Source organism: Harpia harpyja, chromosome 1 (assembly GCF_026419915.1).
Source record: "Harpia harpyja isolate bHarHar1 chromosome 1, bHarHar1 primary haplotype, whole genome shotgun sequence".
Lineage (NCBI taxonomy): Eukaryota > Metazoa > Chordata > Aves > Accipitriformes > Accipitridae > Harpia > Harpia harpyja.
In genome coordinates this window covers 53314632-53324385 of record NC_068940.1, presented here as the reverse complement: position 1 = coordinate 53324385, position 9754 = coordinate 53314632, and the positions used below count along the sequence as shown (strand labels likewise).

The following is a 9754-nucleotide window of genomic DNA, read 5'->3' as shown; positions in this document are numbered from 1 at the left end:
GCCCCGTCGCAGCGCCGCGCCTGCGCAGAGGCGGGCGGGAAGGGAAGGAGGGAGCAGCCGCGGCGCTGCGTTGCTGAAGGAGGGGGAGCGCGAGAAAAATTCTGGGGTGCGGTGTTCATTTATATACAAATGGTTTATTTTCTTTTTTTAAAAAAGGGCAGAGGATGAGAGCAGCGTAAGTCCCAGTGTCGACCTACAACACAGACAGCGGGGCTCGCCCCTCCCCAGCCGGGCCGCAGGGCGGGAGTCCGGAACGAGTCACACAGGGCAGGCGGGTGCTGTGAGGAGCACCGGTAAACCGAGAACGTGGCAGTAACAAAGCCCACAGGAGGCAACGGCTTTGCCGTCCCAGACCAAGCTCCGGAGTGCTAGTAATCATAGGGTAGTTACGTCTGAGCTCTAATACTTGTCTACAGAAAAAAAACCCTCCCCAGGTTAAGGTCAGGTTTTTACTTCTATACTTTAAGCAGAAACAAATCTGCAGGATTAGGCAACTTTAAAATTCATAGATAAGCATAATAAGATGGGTAAGATTCTTCCCCTCAGCCAAATACTGAAGAACCTCAGCAGGTATCCTGCCCTTTGCTTGATGCACATCTCCCTCTTCGCTCTCTTTTACCTCAAAGCTTGTGGGCAAAAATAGTACAAAAGTAGTACTGTACAAAGTAGCCAAAAATAGAATGGTAGGATTACTGACAGTAAAAAAAAACACACTACACACACAAGTGTTTGATACTGGTATATAAATCAATGTTTTGTGTTTCACTAAAAAAAGTTTTAGTTACTTGCAATAAATCTTGAGTGCAATTAAATGAACTTATGCTATACTCCTAAAATGTTCTGCATATTTTCAGATCTTGCTTCTTACAATTTCTAGCTTTCATTTGATACGAAAATTGTTGAAGAATACTTAGAATTTCCTACAGTGCTAATACAGAAGTCTGCTGTAAATTTATACTGGAGAAAGAAAAGGTTTAAAAAGCATTTTAATTTAAAATAAAGAAAAGAATACAAAGCCAAAAGATATGTATAGCACTATTTACAAGTCTATTACTAAATTCACATTCATGCTGTACAGAACAAACTTCAATATGAAAATTATTTTTAAGCAACCCAGTAAGAACGCCCTATGTTTAGCTAAAAAAAAACCCCAAACCACCCCCCCCCCCCAAAAAAAAATTGTGCTTTTAAAAATTTGGCTCTGGTGGAAAACATAGTATTTCAGAAGAGGTAGGAACCTGAATAAAAGTACAAAAGGAAACAAAAATCCAGGTGTGCTCCCACTGAGAAAGGTTTTCCTTGGCAAGGTATGAAGGTTTCAGGGAAGTATCTTCCAGCACCTATACAAAATCAGTTTTTGAAAAATTATAGGAAGGTGTTAATATGTCATTGAAAGCTGCCCACATAGCTGGAATAAAATTCTTCACTAAAAGTTATTACCAGCAAAAAATCCAGGAACTAAAATACTTGATTATTCCAGGACCACAGCAAAAGTCAAGTTTGACAACTGGCTTTTGCTTATTCTGTACACTTTAAAAATACAGCTCTGCAGTTTTATTTGTGTCATTATAGCTGATTGCGATGTCTACATATGTCACATTTTTTTGATTCCTTCAAAAAAGCATTTTCAACTCGTAGTTTTTCAGTCTCCTGTAAAACAGGAAAAACATGGGTGTATTAAGGAAGTTATACTCACTTCTTTCATATTTCTAAATAAGTGGTATCTACACTTAAGTGTTTTATACACTATGTACTTGAGGAAATAAAATGGGATTCTTGTCTGGGGCCTGTGAGGAGACAGACCAGCCATGACCTACACAACTGCATAAAATCAGAGGTATCTATCTATTACTCTCCAGCAGAAGAGCAAGAACTTTTGTTTTCATTCTCAAAACTTAGCTCTCTTCTATGTCAGGCCATTACTTCATCTGTATTCTACTCTGCAACTTACCTCTGTAAGTTTAGCATAATCTTTCTTCAGTTTCACAAGATACTGAATCTTCTGGTTTAGGTTTTGATGACCAAGTAATTTCCCATTCTCCTCAGCAAGAAAGTCAACTTGCTTCCTCAGCAAGTCCATTTCCTGTAATTAATAAATACATCATGTACCTCTTAACTATAGCCCCTCCTTCTGTTTTTAGAAGAAATAGCTTCTTTAGAACTATTAACATACTAACATTTAAGTTTGTTGTAACATATGATACAAGAGTTGGGTTTATTCAGGAAATACATAGTTGTCTTGTGTCTCCTTAGGTACTACATTAGATCCCTCTAAAAGGGAGAAAAAAAAGCACCATTTGATTTGTATTATGAATTGCAACAGTGATTTCCATACCCAGAGTTCCACTAGCGCAGGCAGCTGCATTACACATACAACTAAACTGCAAGACAAAACATTTTCAGAGGCAGTCTTTGATCACTAATTAATTCAGAATATTGTCCAGTTAGCAACAGCTCTACCTCTGCTGAATAAGATTCTACTGTAAAGACAACAAAAAAATTATACATATATAACCTTTCCAATTCTGTCTTTCTCTTCATACGTTTCCTCCAGTTTTGATCTAATTTCTTCTTTTTCATGAAATGCTTTCAGCTCCAAAGCTCTTGTTCGTTCCATCTCCAGAGTCATTTCAAGACAAGTATTCTCTTTGATTTTGAGTGTATTTTTGGTCTCTTCTAATCTGCCAATGTAAAAGAATCATAAAATATTAAAAAACAACATAAATGGTGTACAACTGAATTACTAAGTCAGCCTTGCAGATGGAGGCAGGCTCCTTTAAAAGTATCGTTTTGAGGCAATATATTTCCTGAGAACTCAGTGCTAAGAGAAGGAAAAACTTCATTCAGCTTCACAGCTCTTGTATTTTGATACTCTCGTAACTAGGCAGCGTTTTGGAGTTGCTTTTCTTTTTGGGAAGTATGCTGTTTCCAATCCAGGACATACAGCTCCACTCATAAACGAAAATAAAAGCTTCACCTACAAGAACACTTAGAATTAATGCATCTAAGGCATGTAAATTTGCCAGATGCACTCTGCTCTCTTCAAGTTTCCCCCAAATTGCTTGTTTGTATATGGCTTTTCCCTAATAGCCTTGTTGCTCAGAACCATCTCTGAAGAGCTCAGACATGGTCTGAGCTTGTTTGGCCCGGTAACAGAAGGACCACCGCTTTGGACAGATGTCTTGTCTGATGAAAATGTTCTAATTCTATCAGGTTCACAGAATATTAAACCATGCCGTCAAACTTAGCAGCCTGTCTACTGAGTATATGACCCTTAGTAATTTTGCATGTCTATTCAAATATTGCATAAACTAAAATGTTTTTGTCATCAGTTTTGTTTCACTGAAGCCTGGTGTTTAAGACCTACTCTATGAAAACAGTATTCATTTTCTGCATTTGTCAAGACATTTTCTTGACGACTAAAGAATCTTTTTCTTCTTTGTACATTATTTGTTTGTATGAGACATTGTAGCACTGTTATAAAGCTTATTTTAGAGATGAGACAGGTGTGAAAAACCAATGCATTGAATAGCAAAATAACCCCTCATCAAGCCTAGGGTTTCTGGAAAACTTAATATAAATTACTTTTGAAACGACTGTGTGCATAAAAACTATCTTCATCCTTAAAAGAAGTTACTTGCGTAGAAAGCATTCCATTAAATGTAAATAACTCAAATATTAGGAGATTCAGCCACTATGAATCCTGAAGCAGTACAGATTAGGAAAAGAATAGCAGGAGCAACATTTTCAAACTAATTTTTTATCTACTAATTCAGTATTTTATTTCTTGACTACTATCCATACAAGGTGTAAACCACTTGAATTTTGAGGACTACTTGCACAGTAGTGCAAACACAATCTAGGAATCCTCTAATAAACAACTTTCATTATTCAAGCTGAAGCACAAAAATTTAAACAAATAGCATAAAAAAAGCAAAGAATTAGATTAAATTTATAATTTTAAAATATTTACGATATTAATAAAGAAAATAATACTTCAATTTAATTTGAAAAGGAAGGTGCTTAGAATTCACTGCATATAAAATAATTCAAAACAGATCATTTTAAACAATTCAAAATGTCCCTTCCACTTTCAGTTTTTCTATGGTTCCACTTATTTCAGAGTACTGTCCTGATATATAATGCTAGCCTTTTAGAAAATGTAGTAATAGGTGCTACTACCACCTACTGATGAGAAAGAGTAAGAACTCAATGTGTCTTGCAGAAGTGTAAACAACATTTCCAAATCACATCTTGTATAGTTTCAGATCTTGGACTTCCATTGCTTAAATATACCTTTTTGGTATTTATGAGTTTAATACAAGTCTTCAGTTCAACAAACAGTATTTAAACTTACTCTGCTTTGATTTTCAGCATCTCCTCCATTGCTTTAATCTGTAAAAGTTCAAAAATATTAGTTATATTCTTAATGTTTAATATAAAAATATATATATTTAAAATTATTTGTCACTTAATTGAAGCTACGTATCTCATTGCAGATCCTACCAAAATCATCCTACTGCCCAGTAACTCGCATCTCTAATATTCACTACAGGTTCATCTCTTTGCTATATGCACATATTTCCAGTTTCATGCCAGCACAAATGACCCACAGCAGTATCTATCTGCCCATTCATACAGAGCAGAGCTCTAACGGGGGTTCTTCTATCAGGGATATCCATGGCAACCTCCGCTGCGACATTAACTTCCCTTTGGCAGAGCCTTACGTTAGCAAGTGACACAATTTGCACTTTCCAGCTCTGTGGAGATGAGTCAGATTTAGTGATCCGAATCTGTTTTTGCTTATTGTGCAATCTGACAGCCAGGTCATTGGTGTTAGACCAAGACAGAAACCGACCGTAAGATGTAAGACTGTAAGAAACCATAAGGCTGTATCTGGTAGAATTCACTAGAAATCAGTGTTTGTTTCACTGCCACAGAATAGAAGAAAACATGTTAATAATACTTTACAGCAGGGAAACAGCAACTAACATGAGAAGGGTAATATACCTTGGCAAGTCGTTCTTCAGCAATCTCCTCCTCTTTCTCTTTGATGTACTGAACATCAGGATGTTTCTGATCACTAGAAAAACCAAGAATGAGGAAAGTTTCTCACAAACAAAGCAAGCCAGTTGTAGAAACATCATCTTACCCAGGTTAAACCAGTAAATGTGTGTAGCTGTTTTGACACGTTTGTACTCAGAATACTAAATATCATGAAACAACTCTGGAAGGGCTTAAACTTTTATATTCCAAGAACATCACATTTTCCTTTGTTATGAGTACAGAGAAACTAATGTTTTAATGAAAACAAAAATGCAATAACTATGCAACCATATGTTAGACAGCTTCGGGATTGAGGTAAATGTTTTATTAGTTCATGATGTTCATGTGCATATAGACTGCAGAAAGCAACTTCTTCCTACAAGATCATTGCTCAGTGGTCTTGCCAAGTTAAGAAGGTAAACAATTTCTGTATTCAGAAGACTTGAAAACCTATTATTTTTTTAGTTTTTAATAAACATGACATTGGATGGAAGTAAGCAAACACCATAAAATTAAAATACCCCCCAAACTAACACACCATTGGGACCGCTTCATTCTTGTAGTGTGCCATAAGGGAAGAACTTCATTGATTAACAGTTATTGTAATCTGATGCAATTATAAAAGATCACTATTTTCAGTAACTTAAAATCTTTGTCAACATACCTAGCTAGGGCAATTTGTTTTTCATATCTGGTATAAACAGCCTCAGTCTAAGAGAGTAAATGTGTGTACGTGTGGGTGGGTTTTTTTGTTAATGTTAATTAAATGCCTGCTTAAAAAGCCTAACAACTTATGAGAACTAAAATAAAAATCATATATTTTCCTTGTTAAATTTTGGTACCACCCACTTCCAAAATCCACCCAAATTCATCCAGCTTATAAATGGTTAGACAAAACTGCAACACACTTTGTTTACTTACTCTCAGTGGATACTTACATGAACCTTAAAACCTCCAAGTTTAGAATCATTGGTTATGCTTGAGCCTTTCAAATTCTAATACTGGTCAGCATGTACCAGCTCCAAAGTAGTGAACTGAGCCTGCTCTGGCTTAGCATTACAGAGGTGAAGGCTGACCTTTCCTAGACAGCTTGCTCTTCCCTGCCCTAACACTAAATACCAAAAGAGAGCAGGCACTTGGTCTCATTTTGTATTCTCAAACATCCTCCAATGCAGTCCAAGATGTGATAAAGTAATGAGATGTGACATGTGAAACCAATGATCAAATCATCTTGCTCTCTAACACTGGGCCACACAAAAGATAACCACTACCTGCTGCTGCTATCAGCTGCTCCCATAATGTATAAGGCATGTGTCTGCTGTGAATATCCCCACCTGAGATATCTAAACCTGATTTTTCAGAGAGCATGCAATATACTAATTAGCCTTCTGTCTATTCAAACCACAACTCCTATCAACTAACAGCAGCTGAGAATTGTTAGTGCATATCCAAATTACATTCCAAGGTCCCAAGTGAGGAATCCAACAAGTGAGGAACATAAAAGTAATGCTTTTCTGTGAAAAATTGGGTCCAAGTAACCTACTCCATAAACTGTGTGAAAGACAAAGCCCCAGAATCCAGTTTTCCATGGCAAGGTAACCACTTCTTGTTTTTCTATGATTTCCATTTCAGTTCACAACACACTTTCAAATGTTTGTTGCAAACTAAGCAGAAGGCCCTAAAGACAACATCATCATTCAGTATCGCACCTGATCTGTCCCACCTGGTACACAGAATATTCTCCACAAATTAATCTCTTCATAATTGAAGATTACTGTAAAATACATATAATGCAAGGACAAAATGGAGTTGCACAGACACCTGCAATCACAGCATCTTCTAATCGGAATACTTAATTTTGCAAATTCAGTAGTGTTATTTTATGCTAAATACTTATTTTACTAAAAAGTCACTTCTAAAACTGACAACACTGATACTTCATTGAATAGAGAGAAAACTTCTGGAAAATATTTTTTTATACATTTAATAGGCAAAAAGAGATTAAACTCCTACCTAGCATTAAGTTACTGTTTACTAAATTGCCCCTTAAAAATGAATTGTCATTAAATACCAACAGAATTATTTGCTGCCAGTTAAGATTTCTTTTCGCAAGATGTAAAACAGCAGATTATTTAATGCTTTACAAAATTGAAAACAAAGAAAAACCAAAAAAGGTAAGCCATGAAACAAAGTATTTTCTGTCCAAAACTAAGCTGTACAGATTACAACCAAACTTCAGGGTACCTCCAATCTGAGGTACACAGCAGCATACCAACTTTTCAGAGGAAGTTCATTCCTCACCCTCAAAAACCCAAGATGGAGAACTAGTTCCATTTATGTCCATGTTAAAACATGTGTTGAATTCATTAGGACATTTCCTATCTACTGAATCCATAACTGCACACAAGTGATATGGCAATATATAAACAGACAGAAATGGCTATGCAAGTAATTCTTTTACATTCTATTTCCATTTAATTTATAAAACGTTGTTGTACTTAAGAGTTTGTGATTTAAAGGCAATAAAGTTTACAAGCCAATAAACAATTTTCATACAAAAGGCTGAGTCAATCTCTAATTATACGAGCAATATGTCAGCTTGTATTTCAAATAAGAACTGTAAATTTGTTCATCTTAATTGCTTCAAGTTAAGACAGGTTTTTCTTGTTTTATTTTACTTTACCTTTTCTTGCTTAGTCTCTGAGCTTCTACAAGGCTCTGTAAATTCCTGTTGTTCTCCACCAATATCTGCATTTCCAGATGCAAGTTCTCCAACTCATTTAATTGTTCCTAAGCAAGTGAAATTTGAAACGTTTTATTTGAAGACCAAATTGCAATTCCTGTTTTCATTTCCAGTTTAACATATTTTTGAGTAAAATAGAAGACAAAACTATTTCTCAGAAAACAAGCACAGTTCTCTGGCAAAGATCTGCATCACTCTTCCATTTACAGTTTCATTAGAAACTTGATTTAGAATAAGTCAGAACAGTTTCATCAGCAAAAATGATGTTACCATTTGATATTCATGAATACAAACCAACTCAGTCCTTGGGAAAATGAGATACATGGACACCTCAACAAGTTGTCACCATTTGCTACCAGCCTAGGTAAAGAGAAGACAAAGAACTGCCTTCCTGTTTAACAGACAGACTACCAAGCAGAGCTCATTGAAAATCTGAACTCTGTTCTGTCTTACTTTAACCTTACAAATTGCCTGTAGAGATTAACTCATAGTACCTTCAGCCTTAGAATTTCATCATTTTTAGCTCTTCGTTCTTCATTCAGTTCATGTATAAGGTGCTCCAGATTTATTGCAGAAGCCCTCCGATCAGCTATTTCTTGCTCATGAGTTTCCAACAGCTTTGCCAAATTCACATCAAAATTAGGGGGAGTTTTTGGACACTGGCAAGTCAAAAGAAACAAACCCCACAAACTATTAGTAAAGAACTGTTTCCCCTATGCATTGGTTACATGTTATAATACTTAACTGGAGACATATATTAATAAATTCCTGCAGACAAATCATCAATAACACATTTAAGTTACAAACAAGGTGAATGGGATTTGACCATTCTCAATACATTGTCATTTCTGGTCCCTGCCTGAAGCCATGCCGTAAAGTTTATTAGTCCTTTTCAATGAGTTTTAACAGTCATAAGAATGAAAATGTTTTCTCACAAATGCCATACCTGAGGAAACGTTACTGAAGATGACTCCACAAAGCAATCTATTTGCTTCATTTTTAGTTCATATTCATTCTTCCTCTTCTCCACTTCTTCTGTCATTTTGCCCAACTATTAGAAACCCCAATTAGAATTAAAAATTGGCTCATAATACACAAAAAATACTAAAGAAAACAGCAGCCAGATCTCTATTTTGAGCAAGCTTAAGTACACCACAAGTTATTTTAGATTATCTTAGACTTCACTTTCATGTTTTCTGTATTTACCTAATAACTATTAATCATTCAATAGATGCATGTAACAAGCATTTTTTGAAAGCATATATACACTATATAACTGTATAGTGTGCAGTAATCTGAATTTTGTTCTTGTTGTTGGTATTTGATTTTTTTGCCTTGCTAACACAATCTACCTTTGAAAGGGCATGCTAGCACAGAAAAACTATTATGAACTTTGTTGGCAAACATTACTGGTCAAAACATGATTTGATACAAACAAAGATTTTACTGGTATAGATTTAATCAGTTTCCTCAAAGAGAATATGCTAACATGACAAAAGAACTCTTCTTTCCAAAATAACTTATCTTTATTAGAGTTTTTGCCAACACAAATATACTTAGCACTATGACAGTTGTGACAACTAGAGCTAAAATTTGGACAAATGCCTAACATAGCTATTTGGTCTGCAGAAGCTTCAAATCACTCTCAGACTACATAATTTAGAGCTCAACAATTATCTCTATTACATAATGATATTGTTTGCAGATAAGTGTTAAGCAGAGGAAAAATTAATCCCCTCGGTTACACTGCTTATAACCTCAGGTTGCTCTGTTGTTACAGGTACTAATAATTTTACTCTGCTTTCAGACTAAATGTTTTTGTCATCTCTAGACACCATTTCCAAAGTATTTAAGAGTTATCTAGCCTTTGTTCAGAAGCTTTTAAACTACTACTTTGCTTTTACAGGAAGAAGCATTGCTCTTGACCAAGAGTACTGCATACAAGATGCTCTAAAATTACAAGTA

The 9754-nt window shown here is 35.6% G+C and overlaps 1 protein-coding gene across 1 annotated transcript in view; it reads right to left on the bottom strand.

The window, feature by feature from the left end:
- Nucleotides 1–1180: 1180 nt before the first annotated feature.
- KIF15 (kinesin family member 15) overlaps nt 1181–9754 on the bottom strand; it is a 39077-nt gene continuing 30503 nt past the window's right edge. The window contains 8 exon segments of the mRNA XM_052794474.1: nt 1181–1650; nt 1952–2083; nt 2516–2681; nt 4358–4395; nt 5011–5083; nt 7730–7836; nt 8284–8448; nt 8736–8840. Coding sequence (XP_052650434.1) covers nt 1567–1650; nt 1952–2083; nt 2516–2681; nt 4358–4395; nt 5011–5083; nt 7730–7836; nt 8284–8448; nt 8736–8840 — 870 coding nt within the window. The 3' untranslated portion in view covers nt 1181–1566.